Genomic DNA, 27,612 nt, shown 5'->3' with positions numbered 1-27,612 from the left:
CATAGAAGGTCTGGGAACCTCAAAGAGCTTGTGAACCACCGATCTAGAAACTAAATTATTTTATAATTGTCTTATTGTTTAGAGGCAATTTGCCTCAGCAAGCATAAGGTTCTTAAAGGAGGGTTGTGTATTAGTCATATCCCTAAATATTCATATGTTCTACAATGTAAACATAGTAGAAATCCAGTAAATATTAGATGAATTGGTGGATTCAGATGGATTCGACAGGCCTCATGTCATTTTTGGCAAGAGAAGGAAGACAGAGAGCCAGTCTCAACTAAGTGTAGAACGCCAGGGTTTTAGTTATCTCCGCCTAGAGGAGGGGGCAGGAAGGGGTCAGCTTGGGTTGGGTTCTGCTATTTACCTACTACCCACTGGGATCTGGGGGAGTTACTTCCTTTCCTAAAATTGAGGAACACTGGATAGTCACTGTTCTCCCTTCCAACCCGATATCTGTGACTCTCTCTCTCTCTCTGTCTCCTATTTTGTCTCCTCTCCACCTCCCTCTCGTATTTGAATTGAATTAGCAAATCCCATTGACCTGCGAAGTGGCCCAAGTTCAGCTTTCCTCTGTATAGATAACTATCCCCTTTAAAAGGTTCACCGGACATAAGTGAGTCTGTACTCATGGTCATCAGTATACCCTTACTAATTTGATCTTAATCTGAGCAATTCCAGAAGAATGAAAGAACCCAGTATAGCATGAAGATTAGTGATCCAGGAAAGGGGCTTCCTGGTATGATGGAAATAGTGGTGGATTTGGATTTGGAGTAATGGCATCTCAGTTCAAGTCCCAGCTCTGCCATTTAGCCTGGACAGGGTACTTAAATACATTTGATGTTTAACACAAACCAATTTTTGAGTCCCTGTGTAAAAGAGGAGAAAAGAGATCTTGTTTGTGTTAATCACCTCTTTAGTATATGCATTTAATGACTTTCTCTCATTTTCTGATGGCCCCCAGTGCCCCCTTTGATAACAGATTTCCAGCCATGAACTCTATTACTTTAACACATCCTCTATTTCATTAACACTGCTACCATATTCTTAAGTTCCCATCTGCTTTCTGACCTTCAGAGTGTAATTTTTGACACATTGAGTGGACCCGAGATATTGTTCTTGTTTTTGCAGTTCTTACTCTCTGTATTCTTCTTCCTAAAAACTTTCACTTCCATGAGCAAAATTATTGATCAGAGAAACTGTCCTTATGGCCAGACCTTTTCTGTCATTGGCTGGCATGCGACGTGCATGAACAATCAAGGAGTTAAAGTTACTCATCAAGGGTAAATAAGCCAATTTTAAAAGGCCAAGCTCTGGTAATTGATGTAAAGTCAGAAACATGATATCCATTTAAAGGGATGTTTTTATATGATTTAAATTTGGGCTTTAATGTGAAATACCAGAGGAAGCCTATTATTTCTCCCATGCAGTATTTGATCTTTCACCTTGAATTTGTTATGTCTAGCCTTTCTTCCTATCTTATTATATCTGTAAAATAGAAATACACAGCATTTCCTTCAAAATTTAAACCATTCAGAGCTGTACCTAATTGCTCCCTTTGAAACACCAAACTGCCAAGACCGTTTTGAGCCTTGACAGTGTGTTCTCTCTAGCATAGCAGCCATTTACCAGTGTTCCTTGAATCGTACTTTTCTGCCAAAAGTATCCTTGGAAATCAGCTCTGGTTATAACCAAACCTCTTTAATTTTCTTGTTCTGTATCCACCCAATTTCCAGGCATGATCTAGGGAAGTTGATCTTTAATTATTGATGATTCCTTCTGAATCAGCAGTCCCCAGTCATGTCAGTCCAGCAGACCATTGTTTAATTATACAATTTGCATGCTTTTTACTAAAGTAAGCTCAAATTCACAGGAAAATCTAGGAAAACATTTGTATGGCTTTGACTTTGAAGGAATTTGGTGCCCATATTTCAAGGTCCCAGCACTAAACATTGCTCAGCAGGCAGTTGCTTATTCGCACAAAGTGGGCTTTCAATAAACAAAGCCATTGCAGCAATAAGGCAATGTTAACCTAATCCTCAGAATTTGTTTCTAGATAGACTTAAAGTAAAAGTGTGAACAGAAGTAATTGAAGCAAAATTTGGATACAAGAAGGTAGGCTTTTTTTTAAGGGTAAAATGTCTGGAAAGTATGACCTGAGTATTTCTCCTGTCAAACAAATTTATTTAGTTATTTATTTTTTAAATTTTTTTTTTAACGTTTATTTATTTTTGAGACAGAGACAGAGCACGAATGGGGGAGGGTCAGAGAGAGGGAGACACAGAATCTGAAACAGGCTCCAGGCTCTGAGCTGTCAGCACAGAGCCCGACGCGGGGCTCGAACTCACGGACCACGAGATCATGACCTGAGCCGAAGTCGGCCGCTTAACCGACTGAGCCACCCAGGTGCCCCCAAATTTTTTTATTTATAAGTATATGCTGTTATAGGGGCACCCACCTGGCTCATTCGGTGGAGTATGTGACTCTTGTTCTTGGGATCTTGAGTTCAAGCCACATGTTGGGTATAGAGCTTACTTAAAATAAAGAGTTTGTATATGCTATTGTAGATATGTGAATTAGTTGAGACTCTTCTAGTTGCAGAGAATAGAAACTCAGCTCAAGGGGCGCCTGGGTGTCTCAGTTGGTTAAGTGTCTGACTTCGTCTCAGGTAATGATCTCACGGTTTGTGAGTTCGAGCCCTGCATTGGACTCTGCGCTGACAGCTCGGAGCCTGCTTGGGATTCTCCTCTTCCTCTTCCTCTCTCTCTTTCTCTCTCTCTCTCTCTCTCTCTCTCTCAAAAATAAATAGACTTTAAAGAAAAAAATAGAAACTCAACTCAAACTAACTTAAACAAAAATAGAATTTATTGGCTCATGTAGCTGGGAAGTTCAGGAATGCATCTAGCTTTAGACATTACTGGCTACAGCCACTAATATTAGTTAGAACTTTAGAACTGTCCCTTCCCATCTTTCCACATTTGTGCCCTCATTATTCTTTCTTATGTGTTATCTTTACTCTTAGGCGGGATCTTGCCATATGATAGCCAAAATGGCCTCCTCAAACACCTCACAGCTAGCAACCTCTAAGAAAAAAAGGAATATTTGGCCTAATTATTTTAATAAAAGCCCCAGGGAAGATGTTAATTGATCTTTTGGGGGTTGTGTGCCCATTCCTGAACCAAGAGGATGGAGTTATGAGTACTCTGCCAGCCAGAGCCCACTACCTTTCTCACCCTTGTCCCACATCACCTGGTATGAAGTTAGCACCCAGTCAATGTTAATCATTTCATTATCTCACATTTGGGATGTTCAAAACAGAACTCTTGATTTATTTTCTCTTCTGTCTTCCCCATTTCAGTAATTGACACCACTATTCCCTAAATTGTTCAAGCCAGACGACAGTATTCGTGTTTCCTCTTGATGACATATAAATCTTATAAATTATGATACATATATACCATATAAATTATCTACATATATACATATACAGATGTCGGTGTGTGTGTGTGTGTGTGTGTGTGTGTGTATCTGACTCAGGACCTTAAAGGTAAAAATGATCTTAGAGATTATCTAGTCTCTCTCACTTGTAGACCCAGAGAATGAGTTCCCTAGTGGCTTGAACCCAATTGCCCTGACTTCAGTCTAGGAATATCTCTTACCATGTTGCCTCTTCTGTATTCAGACATGTGCTTGTATATGTAGATAAGCAAGGAAAATATTTTTCTCACAATAGTAACCCCCTTTTTTAATGGGGGGAAAAACACTAATGTCTCTCTCAGTCAGGCTTTGTCATTACTGTATTATTAAGAATCATCATCATTGATCTAAGCCAGGTACATAGAGAATGGGATCTAAACTTTATCTTAGCTCATTCAGTTCCTAATCCAAAATAAAAATAGGTATTTTTAATGTCTGAAGCATATTCCCAAATTTACTACTTAATAAGTGGTGTTTTTATTACAGTGTTTTGTTCTGAATATACTTTCCTTTTTTTTACTTTTTTTTTTCTGAAATCTTTATCATTTCCTTTCTGTTCACATGTTCCCTTTTAGTTCATTTTTCCTATAAATGGAAGTGTTTATTTTTGAATGATACTACTAAAAAAAGGCCACTAGGGCACCTGGGTGACCTAGTCTGTCAAGTGTCCGACTTTGGCTCAGGTCATGATCTCGTGGTTCTTGAGTTCAAGCCCGGCATTGGGTTCTGTGCTGACAGCTCAGAGCCTGGAGACTGCTTCAGATTCTGTGTCTCCCTCTCTCTCTGCCACTCCCCCACTCACACTCTTGTCTCTCTCTCTCCTTCTCAAAAAATAAACATTAATAAAATTAAAAATAAATAAAGACCACCAATTTCTTAAAAGAGCATGTTAATAACAGCCTTTTTTGAGACTTCTGTTTTAAAAAATAATTATTTGCTAATTAATGATGTAGAACCTAATATATTTTAAGCTTTAGAATATGAAATGTCATACTAAAATAAATCAACTATTTGAATTGTATTGAATATAAATGGATGAAATTTAAACACATTTATGAAATTTTAATATTTATTTGTAGAAGATTTTAATAACTTCTGGATCTACCAGAAAGTTTATCATAGGTAATAGCATTTTCTCCTTTAACTTATATGCTTTGTTTCACTCCCCGCCCCCCCTATTTTTTACCATATTTCTGAATGAGGTAAAATTCGGGGTGAATTTACTAACATAACCAATTGAGTCCATATTTTACATGAAATATTATGTAGATAAAAGCAGTATTTAACACAAGCACCCAGTAAAGAGAATTGGGCATTTTTTATATGCAAAATTTACATAGAATTTTTAATTAAGCAATGGACTTTAAAATTTATATTTAATCTGAAAAATATCATTACTTATAAAATCTCCTTCCCCACCCTTCAGCACCATTTGATTTGAAGGGAAGTTAAAGTAAGTTTTTAAGCTTATTAACTGCCTTCTACTGATTTCTTTATTTAGTCTCTGAACAAGCTAGAAGGATTTGCTTTTAGGCTTATGGTCCTTATGGAAATTATCTCAGGAAAGGAATTTCACTGGTCTTTAGATTGGTCTTAGCATTAGAGAGAGCATGACTCTGTGGATTTAGATAAGTGTTCACAGCCTCCCAGTTTCTCTATCTGACAGGAGAATTGAGATACCAGAGGATAAGCCTGTTGGCAGAAGACCTTGTAGTGTCAGTTCTGTATTGCAGCTTTGTAGAGCCATTCCTTCTACAGTGTCCCAAGACCAATATTCTGATGCCATCATATTTTCCAGTACATACGGACTAATGCACAGAGCTAGCTACTGTTGATTGGCAGTGTTACTGTACTCATCATAATTTGGTAATAAAAATGGTGTTCTCTTAATTTGTTGTTATGAGCTAGATAGCTCACTCGCCCCCCACCCCAATTTAAAACCTTTATTTTCAGTACAAATTATATTTGTATTGTTTTCAATTACAGTTCAGTGGATTTTAATGTATTCACAGACTTGTGTGACCTTCACTACAATTAATTTTAGAACATTTTCTTCATCCCAAAGGGAAATCCCATACCTATTAGCAGTCACTCCCCTTTACCCCACCTTCACCCCCCACCCCCCAGGCAAACACTGGTCTATTTTCTATCTATCTGTATAGATTTGCCTACTCTGGACATTTAATACACATGGAATCATATAATATGTGATCTCTTATCACTGGCTTCTTTCATTTAGGCATAATATTTTCAGGTTTCATCCATGTTGTGGCTTGTATCAGTATTTCCTTGCTTTTTATTGCCAACTAGTATACCATTATATAGATCTACAACATTTTGTTGTTTCTGCTTTTGGCTATTATGAATACAGCTACTGTAAACATTTATGTACAGGTTTGTGCATGACCATATGATTTTATTTCTTTTGGGAGTGGAATTGTTGAGGCACTTCATAGCTTTGATAACCTGAGGAACTAACTGCCAAATTTTCATCAATCCTTTTTTAATCTTTAGCCAGCAAAAACTTCTATCTCCTATTGCCCTTAAGTACAACTTTACTCTCTATTCCAGATATCTTAAGGGTGAATAATACTTCATGGTTGCAAGTGCTAGCTAATGTACCAAAAATTCTCTGTTGGTAAAATATATACCTATAGTCTCTTTGCTTGTCATTTAATTTCTAGCAGTATTTTCAAATAGACTAAAAATAACTATGCCAATTGATACCTTCTTATATTCTGTACATTTGAAACTGCACTTCACACTAAATGCACTAATAGATAGGTTCTAAAATGCAAGAATTCATATTTAAATTTCAAAAGGAATTTTAGTTTTTGCTACTTTGTTAAGTTTTGGATTTTTTTCTTTTATTTTTTTCTCTCTTCTCTTCTCTTCTCTTCTCTTCTCTTCTCTTCTCTTCTCTTCTCTTCTCTTCTCTTCACATTTTATTTATTTACATAATCTCTACACCCAACATGGGGCTCAGATTCACAGTCCTAAGATCTAGAGTTGCACACTCCCCTGACTGAGCCAGCCAAGTGCATCTGTATATTTCTGATTATATTTTCCTAATTAACTATAACCTAACATTAACTATATAAGTATACATTTTTTTCCAATTGGAAACCATCACTTCTCAGCCTTGGAATACCTTGCAGTCAGTATTCAAGGTTAAGTTATGTTTAGCGTACAAATAAACAAATACAGTTTAGAAAGCACATCTTGAAACACATAGTTAAATTTAAAAGTTTTGGCCCAAAGGAGGTAAACTTTGTTTATTTGAAATATGCAAACATGTGAATCATTTGCTAGTGCCGGGCACATGAAGTGTTACTAAGTTGATTTATGGGAATGCAAGCTGGTGCAGCCACTCTGGAAAACAGTATGGAGGTTTCTCAAAAAACTAAAAATAGAACTATCCTATGACCCAGCAATTGCACTACTAGACATTTATCCAGTGGATACAGGTGTGCTGTTTCGAAGGGACACAGGCACCCCAATGTTTATAGCAGCACTATCAGCAATAGCCCAAGTATGGAAAGAGCCCAAATGTCCATCAATGGATGAATGGATAAAGAAGATGTGGGGTGTGTGTGTGTGTGTGTGTGTGTGTATACTCGGCAATCAAAAGAATGAAATCTTGCCATTTGCAACTGTGTGGATGGAACTGGAGGGTATTATGCTAAGTGAAATTAGAGAAAGACAAATATATGACTTCACTCATATGAGGACTTTAAGAGACAAAACAGAAAAACATAAGGGAAGGGAAACAAAAATAATATAAAAACAGGGAGGGGGACAAAACGTAACAGATTCATAAATATGGAGAACAGAGGGTTACTGGAGGGGTTGTGGGAAGGGGGGACAGGCTAAATGGGTAAGGGGCTAAGGAATCTACTCTTGAAATCATTGTTGCACTATATGCTAACTAATTTGGGTATAAATTTTTAAAAAAATAAAATTTAAAAAAAGAAGAAAAGTGAGTTGGTTCACCAGCACACAAATATTCATGCAATAATAAAGTTGCTTTTCCAGAATTTGGGTTAATCCATAAGGTAGTGCTGAGGTGGGATAGGGCTTGTGCCTTGGCCACTTTATTATGCATCATGTACAAAGGGAGGAATGCAGCCTGTGTGACCTGAGAGGAAGACAAGGGAGGGGAGTGTCTAGTAGGAAAGTGGGGATGAAACCAGAAGGAAAAGAGGATAAAAATACTGACATGGCCCATGTCCCCGAGAATTTGCAGCATCACCTTCCCAATCCTGTTTACAGTTTTCTCTATGTAAAGGAGGGAAAACATATGTTGCCTTCATTCACAGCTTATGCCTAATGTGTTGTGTGTTTTTTTAATCAAACAATTTTGTGCCTTGGAGCCACTAACATCTTCATCAGTAAGCCCTCTGATTTATCACACAAATCATTTGAAATGATACTTTGAAATTATCATAGAACTGATAATGTCCCTCTTGCCTTGGATCACTTTGTAAAAAGTATATAATGATTTTCCGTGGCTGTCTGCATTAACCAGTACCATCTTTGGTATAGACTGCATATTGGATATTCATTCCAACCTTTCTGGGAAGATTTTGTGACCAAAAGTCTAATAGGGTCATATTATTTGCTTACCTAAAGCATTAATTCTTGGTGATCAGCTCTTTGTTAAAGATACATGTTCTTGACCAATTTCTAGAAATTTAGATATAGTTAATTTATTATTATATATGTAATGTTTAACTGAAATTCCTGGTTTGGGATTGGTTCGCAGAGCAGTAGAGGAAAAGATGGTATGAGAAATGAAGGGGGGGGGTGGGAAGAGGGACAGAAGGAGGAAGAGACTGCAATAGTAGGCTCCTGTGCCTTGCAACTCCACATCAGTTTGTCTTGATGTGGGGGAAAATAGGAATTTGGTCTGTGGGTTTCTGTCTTTTGGCCTACCACAGTGTTATCTTGACCCACAGATATGCAAACCACATCCTAATCACTTGACCCCCTCCCCTTTTTAAAAAAAAAAAAAACTTCTAAGTGTTTATTTTTGAGAGACAGAGCTCAAGTGGGGGAAGGGCATAGAGAAAGGGAGACTGAATCCATAGCAGGCTCAAGGCTCCAAGCTGTCAGCACAGAGTCAGACAGGGCTTGAACTCACGAGCCTCGAGATAATGACCTGAGCTGAAGTCCGATGCTTAACCAACTGAGCCACCCAGGTGCCCCATCACCTAACCTCTTTGGTCCAGTATTTGCTTTGCCTTTTCCTTCCAAGGAAGCTGTAATGTTCTATCCCTTTTTTCTCTGCAGTTCAGACTTCCTGTAAATAGTCTCCCACACATCCCTTTGATGAAAAGTTTCTAGATCTGAGCCAGTTTATTTCAAATCTTGTTTTGTAGCACTGCACATAGCAGTAATGAGAAATCTCTCCAATCCTGTGTGACATAAAGGTGATCTACTGAGTTCTAGAATACTTTGCTTAAAATTAAGGGGATCAGGCAAAAGATTAAATTGGAAAGTCAGTGTTTAGTATAAGAGGAGAAGAATTAGTATCTTTTGATCTGGGCCCAGAATTGCCATTTAATTCAAAGGATCAAATACACATCCTCAAAACCTAAGATCATGACTCAAGCTGGGCTGAGTGCCCTTCTCAGTGCTCCCATAATATCCTGTATATATGTCTTTCTTACTATGCTTTAACTTACGATTGTCTGCTTCTATGCCTTTGTGTCCCCATTCACATACCCTAATCTTTTTTTTTTTTAATTTTTTTTTTAATGTTTTTATTTATTTTTGCGACAGAGAGAGACAGAGCATGAGCAGGGGAGGGGCAGAAAGAGAGGGAGACACAGAATTGGAAGCAGGCTCCAGGCTCTGAGCTGTCAGCACAGAGCCCGATGCGGGGCTCGAACCCACAGACTGTAAGATCACGACCTGAGCTGAAGTCGGACACTTAACTGACTGAGCCACCCAGGCGCCCCCACATACCCTAATCTTAAACTGTGAACTCTTGGGGATGAAAATGACTCTGTTGCCATTCTTCCTGTCACATAGGAGGTCTAAAATAAATATTTGTGCAAATACATGAATTTTTATAAAAGGAGAGTTAGATTGCCAATTGATCTTCAGTCCTGTTAGAACTTTTAAAATTTCCCTCAGATGGCTTTGTCCCCATCTTATAATACAAAGGTTAGTAATAAATATAATTCAAATTCAGGTAATACAATTTAATCAGTCAACTTGTATTTCTCAAACCTGGTCATAACCCTATAAGTTAATTAGAGCCTGAGTTCTAAAAATGAAAAAGAAGTAGAGTTAGCATAGTTTTAGTCCATAGGACCTTCTAAATGATCTCACCTCAAACACCCCACCCCTGCCCAAATCGTTGTTCCCTTATTTCCTTTTTTTTTCTCCCTGAGAGAGAGAGGGGGCATGAGGGAGGGGCAGAGAGAGAAGGAGAGAATCCCTAGATCTCTCCAACTATGAGAACATGACCCGAGCCCAAATCAAGAGTAGGACGCTTAACCAGGCACCCGAATAGTTCCCTTGTTTACTCTTAAGCACTGCCTATTCATTTGCACCACTAGTGGTTTGATGGGAGAGAGATCTAGAAGTAAAGGGTTATAACGTGGTATGAGGGCGATCACTGAGGTACATACAGTGTGAAATGTAAACCTAAGAGTAGGTGCCAAGTCTTCAAGGCTGAGGAGTTCAGATTTGAGGGAAGGGGGTAAGTATGATGGGGAAAGGAAACAGCATATGGAGAAAACTAGAAGCATGTAGACACACAAATGGTAAGTATGTGTTCAGGGAATTCTTAGAAGATGAGGCCAAAGGGAAAAGGCAGGCCTGAATGGATGCCTGTGAAGGGGTTTAGAATTTAACCTGTAGACCAAAAGGGAAGTCACTGAAAATTTTTCAGCAGAGGAAGGACGTGATCTCGCTGTTCCCTACCTGTGTCTTTCCTTCAGCGACTCTTGTGACCTGTGTTCCCCTATCAGTACTGTTACTTTCTTTACTAATAGGTTGTGGCCAAGTTAATTCATTTGGTTAGAGTAAAATAGCTTTAGGTTGTAGTTTAGAACATTCTAAAGCTCCAGAAATAGGCTCTTTCCCACCTTCCACCAAAACAGAATTCTGTACCAGGGCTAGATATTGTGATCCTAAATCAGGAAAGCTTCTGTCTCACAACTGTAGCGCTCCTAGCAATTGCTCTCTTCATTTTGGACCCATTGCAGTGCATCCACATTTGTCTTATTGTTTGTGTGCAGGTTCGTAGCCAGTATCACAATAAATCATTCTTTGGAATTTTACAAAGATGTCGTCCTTGGCATCTAAGCTGAAAATCATTTATGCCCAGCACATCAGTTTCCCTTTGTGAATACTGTCTAATTAGAAAGTAGTTTATGAACAGTGTCTCCTTTTAAAAATGTAATTTGAAGTAGCAGATAGCAGATGTGCATGTTACCTGGATGTCTCAAGCCTTTATGCTTACTCATTTGCACAGATCGTTCAGTGGAGGCAGCTGCAGAAAGTGTGGGAGGCAAGCAGTCTCCTTCCTGGGGAAATCCAGGCCTCATTTGATTCATTGCTGCCACCTGCTGGGGCCTGGCTGCTGGAATGGGAAGGCCACACTGGTAGTAGAGCTACGTCATCCAGGGCCACATAAAGAGCCGTATGTAGTTCCAGTGCTAATCAGCCACTGTTTCTAGGGGACGACCTACCCCTAAGTGAAAGGATCTTATAAGCAGAACATTATACCAGTCAGTGTAAGGTGGTGTTTGATTATGTTGGTTAACACATCTCCAGCAATTGTGAGGCTCAGAGAACTAAGCAATACTTGGAGGACTCAAGATCCTAAAGTGTTAGAGCTGGGAGAGTCCTTCCCACAGATATTGTGGAGCTTTAGTGTAGTTAAACCAGTCTCCTAGAGGCATGTGAAAATGCAGATTCCCAGGCCTGGCCCCAAAGATTGCAATTCACTAGGCCTAAGATGAGGCTTCTTTAACAGGTTTCCCATAAAGTTCTGATGAAAGTGGCCCAGGACCATACTCCGGAAAGGCACTGCCTTAAACATGATCTATGTAGGAGCTTCTCAACCATTTTTCAAATCAGTGCCTCATTTCACTTTTAAAAAAATTACATCTATCCACAGGGTGAGTTACTAATACTGTAGCAGGTTCTTTGAAGCATATACACAAAATATTATGGGATTGGTTCTGCAGGCGAGAAAAACACTTTTAAATAATCAACTTTCCTCTCTTACTCCAAGAGACAAGTACTCTAACTTAGGTTGGTCCTTTTATAATGGAGTGTTTTTTGGCCTTGGGCATTGGCACATAAAGGTGGTGTTTGGTATTATATTTATCACAGCCACCAATTCCCTGAATATAGTAATCATTTGGTTAACGTGTATTAAATTTTCAGGGACCTAAAATAACATAAGACGGAGTTCTGCCCTGCATCATTGTTACCTCTGTCCTTTGGAGGAGCCAAGCACAAGAGAGCTGCAGGCCCGGGCGTTTAGCATGTCTTATTATCGCTTTGTAGGCCTTACATTGCCTTGGCAAGCTTGGCCAAGATACAAACAATACTAATCACAAATAATAACTTTCCTTATCACAGAGGAGGAAAAATAAGTGGCCTGTAGCACATATGAAGAGTCACTTAGAACCGAGAATTCTGGATGCCTGAATATTTGTTATTTTTTTTTTTATATATGCTACTGCTTCTGAAATGCTGATTGTAATCCAAGAATAACCCTATCCAGCTGTGAACTGAGTGAGGCCACTGAACTCGAGGGAAAATTACATTTGGTATACTGCATCATCTTAGTAAACATTGAGACTAGTAACATTCTAGTGTATCTTCATCCAGACATCTTTTCTTTTTTTTTTTTTATTTTTATTTTTTTTAATTTTTTTTTTCAACGTTTATTTATTTTTGGGACAGAGAGAGACAGAGCATGAACGGGGGAGGGGCAGAGAGAGAGGGAGACACAGAATCGGAAACAGGCTCCAGGCTCCGAGCCATCAGCCCAGAGCCTGACGCGGGGCTCGAACTCCCGGACCGCGAGATCGTGACCTGGCTGAAGTCGGACGCTTAACCGACTGCGCCACCCAGGCGCCCCTTTTCTTTTTTTTTTTTAAGCTCTCAGGTTGTTGGCATTCCGGACTTCCAATCCCTTAATGCAAATGATCTTACATTTAACACAGTTATCGTGTATTGCATAAATAGAACCAAAAGGCGGTTTATTAAACCTCTTTATAGAGAAATCTTGTTGTGCTTTCAAAATCGTAATTTTTATTAGTTGTGAATGTAGTTTGATGTGTGGTTTTATTTTAAATTTTGTTTCTTGCCTTCATAATCTCATCTTGGGGATTTTTGTTTTTAGGGCTACCTAAAGGAAATCTTAAAAGAAATTGGTGTGCAGAACGTAAAAGGAACCCACAAAAACACATGGGAGCTGAAGCCAGAGTATAGACATTATCAAGGAGAAGAAAAGAGTGATTAAGAAGACTTTCAACCAGCATGCTAACAGAACAACTAAAGGGTGATGTGCTAAGGAAACACCATTGATGCTCAAATACTTGAGGTCCATCTGTTATAGGGGTAAAATGACTGGAACTGTAATTTCCCTATGTAAATTTTTTAAACAATAATTCTTGTAAAGTTACTTAAGTGTTTTTTGACGAACGAAATTATTTATAGGCTTGTATTAAACTAGATTATTCAGGAGCAGGTGTGGGATTGGGGCGGTTAATAAGGTTTTTCTCTTTAAATATTGACTTTTAAAATGTAAAATTAGGAAATGATTTCTAAATAAGGACTCTCTGTCCTTGTCTTATGTCTGAGGAGCTGAGGTAATGCAAATCCAAAGTGAGTGGCAAAGCAAGAAAAAAGTCAACGACAGAAAGTCTTCAAAGCAATAAAAAACCAAAGTTCCTTTTTCTGAAATTGTCAAAAACCAAAGCTGTCTTTATTTTATTTTATTATTTTACAGATGACCATGTTTCATATTCACACCCATTAATAAAAAAAGAGAGCATTTATTTTGTACCTAAGATAGCAGTTTTCACCATTGGCTTGCTTATTTTACCCTAGTGTTAGAGATATGAAAAAATGCAAAAAAAAAAAAAAAAAATCCTGGCCGATGGGTATTATTTCTTTTATTTGCTTTTAAAAGAATTAGAAATTAAATATTTTTCCAACAATTCAAGATATGTCTCCCCCATCCAGATTATAAACTTCTCAGAAACTGACTTTGCCCTAGAATTTTATCACACACCCATCAGGGAGGTATTGACTATCCTACGACCAGTGATGTTGGGGGTGAGGCTGGTGTGTGTTAGGCAGTCACAAAAACAAACATACTCACAAACAAGACTACCAAAACAAAAGAAGCTTTAACAAATTAAACACAAGAAAAAGTTGCTTTTTACTTGTTCATTTTGTCAGCTGCATCTGTGTGCCGGCAACCAAGAAGTAGCAAATGCCAACAATTTAAGAAAATGTTACATAATTAAAGCAAATCAAGGGAAAACCTGTCCATGGAAATGAATATTTTTCTGTGTTTGATATTCAGCAGGAGAACACCAGCATGCTGAGGCCGAGTACTACCGCACTGAGAAAATGTTTATCTCTGCATTCCCACTGTCAAATAAAATTCTGATGAGGGAGGGTGGTCCCGTTCCCTGCCTCACCTCTAGTTGTCTTATCCTACTGTGTTCTGGTGCAGGAACCAGGTAGATCCCCATTACCTTCCAGTTTCTGATTACTTGAGCCTCAGCGTCAGGAAGCAGACGGATTACGGTGTGAGGAGTCTGTATAGCACTGAGAATTCTGGATGCCGGTCATGTGCTTGCTTCATAGCACCTGTCTTCCCCCAAACCTTGTCTTTATTTCACATTTGGTCTGCCCTGAAACAGACCTGTGTCTCCTCTACCTCTGTCTTTCGTTTTTATGGTGATAGTGGCTGCCACATAGAACTTTGTAGCTGCTGATAGAGCTTCCAGGCAAGAGTTGAGTCTCATCTGAAGCTATGCTTTGGTATTTCTGCAAAACTGGTTTCCTCAGCTTATCTTAGTTACCTTTTACCTCATCACACCTGTCTGTATCTGCTTGCATCTCTTAAACACTTGTCATCTGTTCAGTGCTATAGCTAATCTAGGCAGCAGACTGGTACCATTGTGATTAGTTTTTTTTTAATTGCTTTAATACTAAAATGTGGCTACTGATAATGGAGGAGACTCTCCCTGGGTTCATTTTTTTATTTCAGGACTCTCTCGCTCTATAAACATGCTTTTGACAGTCAAAAATCAGGAAGTAGGAATCCTAAGCCCTTACAACCACTGGGAGATTGAGAGACAGGAAGGCTAATAAGAGATATATATACATCTGGTAAGATACCACATCGTAAGAGCACAGGGGGCACCTGTGTGGCTCAGTCGGTTAAGCATCTGACTTCAGCTCAGGTCATGATCTCACAGTTTGTGGGTTCAGGCCCCGTGTCGGGCTCTGTGCTCACAGCTCGGAGCCTGGAGCCTGCTTCGGATTCTGTGTCTCCTTCTCTCTGCCCCTCCCCTGCTCACACTCTGCTCTCTCTCTCTCAAAAATAAACAAACAAAACAACACAGGAAGGCCGTGTTTAATAGATGACTTAGTTAAACTCAGCTAGTACACACACTTAAGGGATGTTTTAACTGACAAAATGTAATAAGTATATTTTGGTTGCTGGGCATTGGAAAGATTTGAAATTACATGTTGCCACAGTAACTTCTAAGGAAGAGATCTTAAAAAAGAAAACCATTTTTGCTCTGTTGTATCATAAGCAGCCCTAAAAGAGTTTAGCAGAGTTGCAGTTGTTCCCAATGGTCTGTGAACAAATTTTCTTTGAAGCTTATTTTCGTCATCTTTGGTACTTATCAGTGAAATAAGAGTAAACATCGTGCCCTTATGTGCCTGGCAGTGTGTTAAGTACCTAAAATACCTCATTTAATCCTCAGAAATAGTTCTCTTAAGTAGATAATGTCCATTTCACAGAACCATTTCCTGCCCAACACGCTGTGATGAGTCCTGATCCCTCTTTCAGGGGAATTCTGCCCTTGGGGCAAAGTGAATACCAGAGTGTACTTTTCTAAAAACCTTCCCCCCACCCACAATCTTCCCTGCAGGACAATGGTACAGACCCCAGAAAAAGCTGTGTGAGAGATTGAGAGTTTGTCTTTGGCATCCCCACTTTAATACAAACACGCAACCTCCCTACTGATGGGATGAAAACTGAACTCCCTCCTTTAAATATTTTTTAAATTTGGGGCGCCTGGGTGGCTCAGTCGGTTGAGCGTCCGACTTCAGCTCAGGTCACGATCTCACGGTTCGTGAGTTCGAGCCTCGCGTCAGGCTCTGGGCTGATGGCTCAGAGCCTGGAGCCTGCTTCCGATTCTGTGTCTCCCTCTCTCTCTGACCCTCCCCCGTTCATGCTCTGTCTCTCTCTGTCTCAAAAATAAATAAACATTAAAAAAAATTAAAATAAAATAAAATAAATATTTTTTTAATTTATTTTTTTTAAGTTTTTTTTTTTGTTTTTTTTTTTTTTTTTTTTTCAACGTTTATTTATTTTTGGGACAGAGAGAGACAGAGCATGAACGGGGGAGGGGCAGAGAGAGAGGGAGACACAGAATCGGAAACAGGTTCCAGGCTCTGAGCCATCAGCCCAGAGCCTGACGCGGGGCTCGAACTCCCGGACCGCGAGATCGTGACCTGGCTGAAGTCGGACGCTTAACCGACTGCGCCACCCAGGCGCCCCTTTTAAGTTTTTTAAAAATATTTTTATTTATTTTTGAGACAGACACAGAGCATGAGGAGGAGAGGGGCAGAGAGAAGGGAAGACACAGAATCTGAAGTGGGCTCCAGGCTCTGAGCTGTCAGCAGCTCGAATTCACAGAGTGTGAGAGATCATGACCTGAGCCGAAGTTGGACGCTTAACCGACTGAGCCGCCCAGATGCCCCTTTAATTTATTTATCTTGAGAGAGAGTGCAGAGAGAAGGAGAGACAGAATCCCAAGCAGGCTCTGTGCCGTCAGCACAGAGCCTGATGCGGGGCTCGAACTCACAAACCATGAGATCATGACCTGAGCTGAGGTCAAGAGTCTGATGCTTAACAATTGAGCCAACCAAGGCATGCTTGAACTCTCTCCTTTAAATTTTTTTTTTTTATGTTTATTCATTTTTGAAAGAGACAGAGCACAAGCAGGGGTGGGGCGGAGAGAGAGGGGGACACAGATTCCAAAGCAGGCTCCAGGCTCTGAGCTGTCAGCACAGAGCCCGACGCGGGGCTCGAACTCACGAACCTCGAGATCATGACCTGAGCCGAAGCCGGACACTCAACCGACTGAGCCACCCAGGCGCCCCTGAACTCTCTCCTTTAAAGTCAAGATCCTCTTGCTAAGATTTTATTCCCTGCTGCACTTCTACTACTCAGGTAGGGGGCAGAGCTTTGGAGTGGACTCTCTTAGACAGTAGGAGTTAAGAGCCCCCATGGAATGTGACAGGAGGCTGGGGCACTGACTGAAGGGGCACCACCTTATGTTCCGACTCCACCTGCCGTGCACCCACCTTTCGCCCCAGCACACCGGCCATTTTCCCTGGCATTGGCGTAAGAGTCCAGGAGATGATGAGCTGGTCTTTTTGGGGTTTTTTTTTTTTTTTCAACGTTTTTATTTATTTTTGGGACAGAGAGAGACAGAGCATGAACGGGGGAGGGTCAGAGAGAGAGGGAGACACAGAATCGGAAACAGGCTCCAGGCTCCAAGCCATCAGCCCAGAGCCTGACGCGGGGCTCCAACTCACAGACCGCGAGATCGTGACCTGGCTGAAGTCGGACGCTTAACCGACTGCGCCACCCACGCGCCCCTAGAGCTGGTCTTTTTGACTTAGTTTTCTTTCTGACATGAGTACAGAGCAGACTCCTGGGCCTAATATTTTCATAATGTGTAAAAGGAGGAATCAGAGATTGCTTTTTAATCTTCCTTTTCTTCACGTACTCCCATCTTTTCTTCTTCCTACTTCCTTGTCTTTGAGCAAGTGTCACCATTCACAGTACAATAGTATGATGTCAATCTTCCAGACAGCAGTATGAGCCTTTAATAGTTTATTATAAGAAAATTAACAGTTTTTATTGGACTTTGTTGGAAATCTAAATTAAAAGGCACATAGATTCTGTCGCATCATTTAAATTTTAGAGTTTTAAAGAAATGATTTAGAATGTACTGTATTTTTAAATGTTGAAATTTATATTTAAAAATCTTAAAGACATGAGGTTTTGATTGTTTTATGGAGATGTAGGTACACCAAAAGAATATGTTCCCAGGCTAAACGTTTTACTGTGGTGTGCTCACGGAGCACAGTGGCTGTTATTGGCAAGTATGTCCTGACCATGATTATATCCCCAGCACAGTGGATACTAAAGTGCTAGACGTAAGAGGCGTTCACAGTCTAGTGAGAAATAGAGAATGTAGACGGATACAACAGCGTGTGGGTAGAGAAGTGTGAACTAAGTGTTGCAATCAATCAGAATATTCCAGTTAATTCATTGTTGCCATTTTTGCTCTACAATGATTTCCAATTTTTAAAGCGTTTGAATGCAGTAATATATACTTAATTTTAAAACTGCTTTGAATGTAATTTAACCATTGAAAATTCCTAAAACACAAGAGGATTTATACAATATCTAAGGATCATTATTATGAACACATACGGTGGATGTCTGTAACACGTCGATCTTGTTAGTAGAATGCTAAATTGATGGGTTTACTGGGTTAGTCCTCGTGACATTTAAGCCTTATTTCTGATTGCCATTCTAGTTTCTCTCCTTGAACAAAAGCCTGGGAAGCACTTGGGCCATTCATTCATTCATTCAGTGAAAACCCACTAAATGCCGACTGTGTGCCAGGCACCAGGAGCAAAGGTGATGGCTGTAATAATGTGCCTTCCATGCCAGTCGTTCTCAGCCTGTGTTACTGAAGAAGCAGGAAGGTAAAAGGTTCTGTTTATTGCACCCTTCCTGTGTGCCGGGCACTGTGGTATAAGCATTTGGTTCATCACTCATTTAATCCTCCCAACAACCCTAAAACATGGGTTCTCTTTTTAAGCCTTGTTTTATGGATGTGGAATGTCAGGCACCGAGAGGTTGAAGAACCTAACCAAGGTCATAGAGTAGACTGGGGCAGAGCCACATTCAAATTTCAGGTAGCACTGGGCAGCGTAGGCTCTTAGTTACTATTCTGTGTATTAACTGTGCTTTTATGGGTGCTATGCTGTTGATTGCCCACAGCTGTAATTCACTGGCCCAGAATCTTCCATTTGGTTTTTTGTTGTTTGTATTATTGTTATTAATACTATTGGGGTGTAATTGACGTATAACTCTTTTGTGTTTGACCTTGCACTAATGGGCCGCAAAATCTCAAGAGTTATCTTTTCTGAATCAAAAAGAGTTAATTCTGGATTCTGTCTGAGTTGTTTTGCCTTTAAAAAGATTTAGTTTCCAATTTTTGTTGAGGTTCTGGAGTTTCTTGTGGAGTGACGTTCCTTTTTTTTGGCTCTAGATTCAGATGAGGTATTTCCCAGGGATGATTGCAGATGGCCAATGTACTTCATTTGCTTACATCCTAGGCCACCCAGTGAATGTTCAGTTCCAGGCTTATTTAGAAAGTTGGTGACTTGGCTGGTCACAGTTGAGGGTCTCTGTCATGGCCTGGTAAGCACAAAGGAGGCCCATCAGCTTGGACTGCCATGTAATGGGGATACAGAGCTGAACAAAGATGAACAGGTCCTTGCTTTCAGAAGCTCACAGTATTGAAGAGGACTTGGAAACAAACTGCAAAATAGCGCGTTAAGTGCAGCAGTATAAATACGTGGCAGAATGTTTCCAGAGCTATGTGGGTTCAAAGCAGGTCACTTAGAGCAAGTTGTTTGCTTTCTGTGCCTCTGTTTCCTCATCTGTGAAACAGATATAGTAAGAGTACCTACCGGAGAGTTGTGGTGAAACTTAAATGAGTCAATATATCAGCACTTTATTTCCCACATTCTTGGTTACACTGTAGAGTGCAGAAAAATTGCTGGTTCTTTCCGTGGCACGGCTGATTTTGTGCCATTCTGCTGTTGCTGTATGGAGTTAAGAAACATAACTATTTTTAAAAAGTCAATATGTGTAAAGCACTTGAAACACTATATGATATCATATCCAAAAGATGTAAAGATGTAAAATACAAAATGTGTATCCTATACAAAAGATGTAAAATATGGAAGTGGCACAGAGAGAATTACATCCTTGGGGGGGGAGTGAGGAAAGCCTTCCTGGAGCAGCTCCTGAAGTGGGTTTTGAAGGGGTTTAGGAGTTCAGTAACACTCGCAGCCTTACTTCACAAGGTGATTGGAGTGAGAACCCACACACACCTTCAGTGTACTAACAGATACAGCTTGGTAGTGAGGGAGTGTGGCTCGACACACTGAGTCCAGTCTTGGTCTGATAGAAGAACGTGGAGGTCACATCATCTCTCCCTGGGATCGGGTGCGATGGATGAGCAGCCAGGCAGGACTAGCCTGCTTCAGGTGTACCCCCAAGTTCAAAATGGTGCACACAACCTAATTACTCCCATATGTGCAGCATGCTTTTCCACTTTGACTCATCCCTGAACACATTTCTTTAATTTGGTCCTACTGAAATGGCAGTTGAAACCAACCATAATGAATTCTATCATAGAGGTTTGAGATCTCAATCCTTTATCTTTCCACCACTGCAATAAAGATAAATAGGGAGCGGGAGCTAAATAGGGTCAAATGATTCACTTAAGTAATGGAGGCCCAGTAACTCCTAGCTGGACTAGAGGACCTAGACAAGAGCTGAGGCTAAAGAGAGAGTCCCTTATCCTTGTCCTCTGTTGGTGATGACTGGATGGCCACTGGTGGGTGGGTGGCCTGACTTAGCATTCGCAGGTGGAATCTGGAGCAACTGGAAGAAGACGTCCGAATGGCCAGCAGGTACATGAGAAGATACTAAGCATCACTAATCGTCAGGGAAATGCAAATCAAAACCACAATGAGATCCCACCTCACACCTGTTAGAATGGCTAAGCTCAAGAAGAGAAGAGATAACAAGTGTTGGCAAGGATGTGGAGATAAGGGAACCCCTGGACACTATTTACGGAAATGTGACTGTTTTAGTCGATATGGCAAACAGTATGGAGTTCTCTCAAAAATTAAAAATAGGGGCAGCTGGCTTGCTCGATGGAGCGTGTGACACTTGATCTCAGGGTCATGGGTTCAAGCCCCTGTTGGTCATGGAGACTACTTTAAAAAAAGAAAACACACCATGCAAAACAAAACAGAACAGATCTACCTTATGATCTAGCACTTCCACCTTTGGGTACAGACCCAAAGGAAATGAAAACAGGATATCAAAGAGGTATATGCATGCCCATGTTATTGCAACATTATTTACGGTAGCTAAGATATGGAAACATCCCGAGTACCCATCAACAGATGAATGGATAAAGAGATGGGATCTATATATGAAATAAATTTTCAGGAATTATTGAGCCATGAGAAAGAAAAAAATCCTGCCACTCGCAACAACATGTATGGACCTTGAAGTCCACATGCTAAGTGAGATAAGTCAGGGAGAAAAATACAAATAGTCTTAAATGTGGAATTCACTTTCACGTGGAATCAAAAAGGTCAGATTCATAAAAAGCAGAGAGCAAAATGGTGATCACCAGGGACTGGGGGAAGGGAGGGGTAGAAGAGATGCTGTTTAAGGGTACAAACTTAAAAGTGGTAGTAAGTAAGTCCTAGAGATTTAATGCATAGTGTAACATTATAGACAACAGTATAATAGTCATCAAATTTGCTAAGACACTGAATCTTAATTATGCCAGCCACAAAAATGATGCAGTAGAGGTGCTAACTGATGCTACACTGACAGTCATCTCACAATATAGTAATATATCAAATCAGCATGTTGGATACCTTAAATTAACATTTAGGTGTCAAACGTGTCGCAGTTAATAGTAAAATTATTTACCAAAGGTGGATCTCCAAAGAGACACCAGTACAGCATGGAACTACTTCAGAAATGATGATCTCTTATCAGTGATGTTGAAAGGGAGCCTTTAAACATCCTACGGAAGAAAAGATACTTATCAAACACATATAATGGACTTGTATCTAGACTGTATAAAGATCTCTCCTATTTCAGTAACAGCACGACAAGCCAATTTAAAAATGAGCAGCAAATGTACACATACACCTCACCAAGAAGATACGGATGGTCAGATAAACACGCAGAAAGCTACTCCACATCACTGGTTGAAGGAAATGAAATTAAAACCACATGGGATAATGTTACATACCTACTAGAGTGGCTAAAATTTCAGCAGGCTGACAGTTCCATGTGCTGACAAGCATGCAGCACAGCCTGAACTCATGTTGCTCGTGAGAGTACGAGGTTGAAAACAGCTGGGTAGCTTTTAGTAAACTCGAATATACCACCGTACAACATAGCAAACCCAAGAGAAATGAAAATAACATGCGGACACAAAAACCTATACACAAATATTTATAACAGCTTTAATCCTAATTGCCAAAAACTAGAAACCACCCACATGTCCACCAGCTTGTGACTCCGTACAACTATGGTGTGGTCTTGCGCTAGAATACTACTCAGTAATGAAAATGGAAGGACCATTTGGATGAATCGCCTATGCATCGTGCCAGGTGAAAGAAGCCAGACTCCTGGAGCTACATACTGTATGCTTCCTCTGTAGGACATTACAGAAATGGCAACACTCTAGGGGTAAATACACAGGTCAGTATTTGCCTGGGGTTGAGGGGGTGTAGAGGGGCTGACCACAGAGACCGGGGAACGTCGTACAGCCCAGGAGTCTTCAGAGAGCTCCAGTCTGGGAAGGTCGGAAGCTGGTCGGGACCTGTTGGCAGTGTTAGAGGTCTGCTGTGTTACCCTGACGAATTCTCCAGGCATTAACAAAGGTAAATTCCATCTCCCAAAGGGAAGAAAATGCCTAGTGTGTACGATGCTAGAGGCCTTGAATTAAATCCACTGGGAGAGGGTCCTCAAAAAGCCAGCAATGGACTGAGTCATTTATATACCCACAATAAATTTGAGAAAGGAGTGTCACTGGGGGATGAGAAACCCATCACTTCTTTGATTTGCTGAATGTTTGAGAAAGCAAGTTTGAGCAATGATTTCTTACTGTAGTAGGGGAGGTAAGAAATGTGTTGTTTTTAAAGCAGAGAAAACCAAGATGAGTTCATAACCGTGTGACAGCAGAACTGTGGAAAAGCTGAGGCTAGAACTCAAGTCAGCTGAAGCTGAAGCTTTTGCTGATGTCGCTAGCCCCACCATGTCCCTGGTCTCGACCTCATGCCTTTGGATGAGGAGTCTTACTCCTCATGGAGCCAAGGATCAGAGAAGAGGTCAAGCATGTCTTTCCCTTGCCGTGTGCTCTGCCGGGCATGGGCCAGCCTCGCACTGAACTCAGGCAAATGGACCTTTTCAGTTGCAGCTTCTGGAGGTAGTGTGTCCTTGCCACTCATCGAGCTTTACATCCTCTTAGAAAATAAAACTCTTAATCACCTTCAGCCAGCACTGTCAAGTGAAACCTTAAGGGCGTCAGTCATCTCAGATCACATTCTGTTAACCACCTACACAGACTCATCTGTAAGCCCACAAACCTGAGCCTGCAAGCTTAGTCCGTTGAAATGAAAACATCTCTGCATGAGGTCTCCAGTTGCATGCCGGTGCCAATGGGTACCAAGTAATCAACTGAGAAAGGGCAGAAAAGAAAGATCTTTTTTTTTTTTTTAACGTTTATTTATTTTTGAAACAGAGACAGAGCATGAACGGGGGAGGGTCAGAGAGAGGGAGACACAGAATCTGAAGCAGGCTCCAGGCTCTGAGCTGTCAGCACAGAACCCGACGCGGGGCTTGAACTCACGGACCGCGAGATCATGACCTGAGCTGAAGTCGGACAATTAACTGAAGCCACCCAGGCGCCCCAAGAAAGATCTATTTAAACAACTTTCTGGAAAAACCCTTCAGTTGGGCCCAGCTGGTTGATTTCCTCATGAAAAAATCGAGTATGTCCATCCGGCAAGGGCATCACATGTGTTAGAACTGAGTTTGGTATTCCCTGGCATACCCGATACCTAATTTTGCTGGGTCTTTTTAGGTAGTTGGCTGTCACCAGTGATCCGGGATGGAGAAATTTGTGGTCTAGAGGAAGTGGCTGCCGAGAGGCTGGGCAGCAGAAAAGAGTATCTGTACTTAGAGGTTGGCAAAGATGAACGCTAACATCCTTTCTGGTTTTAAGATTATGTAATATAGGGGTGCCTGGGTGGCTCAGTCGGTTAAGCGGCCGACTTTGACTCAGGTCATGATCTCACAGTCCGTGGGTTTGAGCCCTGCCTCGAGCTCTGGGCTGACGGCTCAGAGCCTGGAGCCTGCTTCGGATTCTGTGTCTCCCTCTCTCTCTGCCCCTCCCCTGTTCATGCTCTGTCTCTCTCTGTCTCAAAAATAAATAAACGTTAAAAAAATTTTTTTAAAAAGATTATGTAATATATAACATTATATATAAGTTGATAGATAATTTTTTTTTTTTAAGATTCTGTAATATGTAATGTAAGCCGTGGGCCTGACAAGGCTTGCTCCCAAGACCGGAAAGGGGTTTGCTTCACTGTTCTCACTCAGAGCTTCTGCACCTGGCACAGACCCAGCTACGACACACACGCCGAGTTGTACACAGAAGCTTCCCGCTGTGGACGGGCTGGCGGCCCCAGACAGGCGTGTGTGCTCTGCGGAAAGACCATTCGGTACTCGGCTTCCCAGCATCACCTGCTCCCTGCTGCAGGCCCACTTGATTGTATACACACTCTTGCCTGCACCCAGAAATACTTGTCTAGCACCCAGTTCTCGTTCAGCTCCATCCTACTAAGGGCTCTTCCAGTTGTAAGAAGGAGAAAGCCACTTAAGTCTGCTTAAAGGCAGAAAAGACAGCCCTCCAAGGGACTGGCCCTTCTTCCCTTCCTCTCTCAGAGATCCGTACTGTTGGCCTGCCTCTGTGCCTCTGCTCCACCCTGTTCTCTGCAGATTGGCTTCCCTAGTTCCACAAGGTCATGTTCCCCTGGAACTTCGGCATGCACTTTGCTCTGCCTTGACACAGTGCCGGCTCTGGCCTCAATTCGACATGACTTTTCACGTCAGCTTCTTACAGCTGACTGACTCTAATCCTGGGTCCCATTTCTGGATTTCCCAGAAGAATGTGAGGGCTGCCTGTTTTGGTCAGGCGTCCACCCCTAATCTGATCGGTGGGGAGAAGCCTGAAGGGCCACAGAGGCCCCCTCCAATGGCAGCCATAGTTGCAGGGACAGGAGGGTTCCGGCGGAAGGGCTTATGTGTAGCTGAGCGCTCCAGAAAGCAACCACAGTACCCTCAACCGAGTCAGTTATTCGGGAATGCACATCTGGGAATAGAAGATCCTGAGGTCTTGGAGTGCCTGGATGGCTCAGTCGGTTGAGTGACGACTCTTGATTTTGGCTCAGGTCATGATCCACAGTTTGGCGGTTCGTGGGATCAAGCCCCATGTCAGGTTCCGGGCTGACGGCACGGAGTCTACTTGGGATTCTCTTCCTCTCTCTCTCTCTCTCTCTCTCTCTCTCTCTCTGCCCCTCCCCCACTCGTGCACATGTGCTCGCTCTCTCTCAAAATAAATAAACTTTAAAAAAGAATCCTGAGGTCATTGTTTCATTGTTATTTCTGTAAGATTGTGTGCCCTGAGTTCCACAACTAAAGAAAGAAGAGCCCTGGGGGGGAAAGCTCCACCAGTGAATTTAAAGGTAATGGTGAAAATTAGGAGGAAAAGGCCCTTCAAGTTCTAAAATTCCTAGGATTCACGTGTAAAGATAGAAAACTCAACCTATGGAAGAAACAACGTGTATAGTGTGCTTACACACAAACCCGGCTGTATAAAGGACTCCTCTATCGAGTGCATGAGAAGAGGGAAAAACCAACATGGCGGTGGGAGCAACGTGACCTACACTTTACACATGGCATCAGCAACACATCAGAAAGCTTTGATCTCCAGTTCTGAGAAAGTTAACGTGACGCTTGTACTTCTTGTGCTTCCACGTTGCTAGTGAGCACTGAAGAAACACCCTCAGCATCTCGAAGAATTCAACAGCTATTTCTGCCCCCATTCTACAGACACAGAAACAAAGGCACAGAAAGGTAAACGCCACACCGCAGGGCCCGACAGTGACGGAGCTTGGGGCCAGTGTGCCCTCGCTGCCAGTGCCACAACCTCTCTCCAGCCCCAGGATTCTCGAACCTACCTAGTCATCAGAAACAAGGGGGAGCAGGGGAGTAAAAATATGGATGGCAGGCATTACCTGCGAGGACTGAAACCTATCCCTCGGGGAGGGGGCCCTAGCTCTGTATTTTTATAAAGCTCCACGGTTACTGCTGATGACCAACCAGGTCTGGAAATAGCCGCACTCATCAAAATTTTCAACTACAAAATTAATTAAAAGGGTGGTGGTGTTTTCCTGGGCGTAAACAGCTTGTAGGAAGGGTTCAGGCTTTCCTGTGTTTCAGGAAGCTCGGTGGTATCTACCTATCACGCATCACACCCCACAGCCTACCCTGAGAACCTGAGAGTGACTCCACGCTGAGTGTGACCAGACGCCTTGTGAGACCACCCTGCTGTCACCTGAAGCCTGGGGGTGAGGATGCCTGTTCCCAGCAGGGGCTGAGAGGGTTAAGTGAGAAGCGTTTGTAAAGCAGCATGGTGCCTGCCACATAGTATATGTTCAATAAACGTTTTTGTTGAAAATGTTTCCAGAGCTGCTGTCGCTGAATGGTAAAAGTAACCTGCGTTTCACATCTTTCATTTCTAGCCATCTCACGGGAAATGGCCAAAAGCTGCTAACAGGGATGAAAGGCTGAGGACATAGGAAAACCAACGCCAGTTGTTTTTATCCAGCAGACCAAACGGTAACTCCAGTTTGGGAAAAAAAACAGAGAAATATTGACCGGCCCCTCCAGCCCTTGAACCACTTCAGACCTTGGTTCAGGTGCCCCAAGACCAGGTTTCCACCTGCCCCCGGGGCCACCAGAGCTGGCAAGCAGTTCCATCCTGCCAACGCCTAGCCAGCCCTGGATTCCCTCCCCTCCTGTCAGTTTTCCTGGTTAGGTTCCTCCTTAGGCTGAGTGTCCGGATGTAGACAATGAGAGGAGGACACAAGCACTTGTCGCCCCAGTGTGCGTAAACTCACCGTTCGAAACAGCGGCTCAGTCACTTGGGATTTCAGTCTTCTCTTCAGTGTCTACTCTGATTTCCTTGCCCTGCTTGGTCTGGCTACTACATCTGAGGAGATAAGAGCGCTAAGAATAGGTTCAGAAAATGCCTCTTTATGGTCACTCCTTGGAAGGCAGACACTTCCAATCACACCCTTGAGGCCTACGCGCTCTGGGGTACCGAGTGGTAAAAAATAGAACAGGATGTGACGCTCAGAATTCCTACTGGGTTTGTGCCTTAATTAGCTTCCATGACACACAAGGAGATGTAGACATCTTTGAACCGGTGAGCCCCTCGCGTTGTTGGGTAACAAGGAGTCTGGGCACATTTTTGTTTTGGGGCAACAGTTGGTTTTCTCATACCTAGAGCCAGCTTGATGGGAGACCTCGTTCCAGGTCTCTTCAAATGATGAATCAACCTTATTTTGAAAACAGCTATTCGCTGCCTTACATCCTCAGATAAAATGAGTGCACAACTCTGTCATTTATCAAAGTGGAGGCTACACCTACACACAGGATCTACTTTTGGGCTCGGAGAGGGTGGAAATGCCACAGCTCACCAAGTCTCCCTTGCCAAGTTAACTTAAATTGGGTTGAATAGCAGTTCTCGCACGCTGGCTGAAAACACTGGGACTGACCTCAGCGTTCAGGTTGGTGAAAAAGAGCGTTATATGGTCGAAAGCAAGCAGTGGGACCAGCCCGGGGGACTGTCTTCTTCAGCATATTTTTCAAGGACCTGACAGAGGAAATTTAGCTCTGTCAGTCAGACCTGCAGGAATGTCATGTAG

At 41.8% G+C, this 27,612-nt stretch overlaps 1 protein-coding gene and 1 long non-coding RNA gene across 2 annotated transcripts in view; one reads left to right on the top strand and one right to left on the bottom strand.

Moving 5' to 3' along the window:
• GTF2F2 (general transcription factor IIF subunit 2) overlaps positions 1–13,522 on the top strand; it is a 155,914-nt gene extending 142,392 nt beyond the window's left edge. The window contains exon 8 of the mRNA XM_030311128.1: positions 12,851–13,522. Coding sequence (XP_030166988.1) covers positions 12,851–12,970 — 120 coding nt within the window. The 3' untranslated portion in view covers positions 12,971–13,522. The remainder of the gene's footprint in view (positions 1–12,850) is intronic.
• A 6,047-nt stretch (positions 13,523–19,569) lies between these two features.
• Positions 19,570–26,867, bottom strand: LOC115510819. The gene is made up of 3 exons (XR_003967847.1): positions 26,803–26,867; positions 21,536–21,632; positions 19,570–19,617 (listed from the first exon to the last, which is right to left on the bottom strand). It is a non-coding gene; the product is annotated as an uncharacterized LOC115510819 (long non-coding RNA).
• Between the last annotated feature and the right edge of the window lie 745 nt (positions 26,868–27,612).

The sequence above is a fragment of the Lynx canadensis genome, chromosome A1, assembly GCF_007474595.2.
Source record: "Lynx canadensis isolate LIC74 chromosome A1, mLynCan4.pri.v2, whole genome shotgun sequence".
In the NCBI taxonomy this organism is placed as follows: Eukaryota; Metazoa; Chordata; class Mammalia; order Carnivora; family Felidae; genus Lynx; species Lynx canadensis.
Note: the sequence above shows the minus strand (reverse complement) of the source record. Positions and strands in the feature narration are given on the sequence as shown.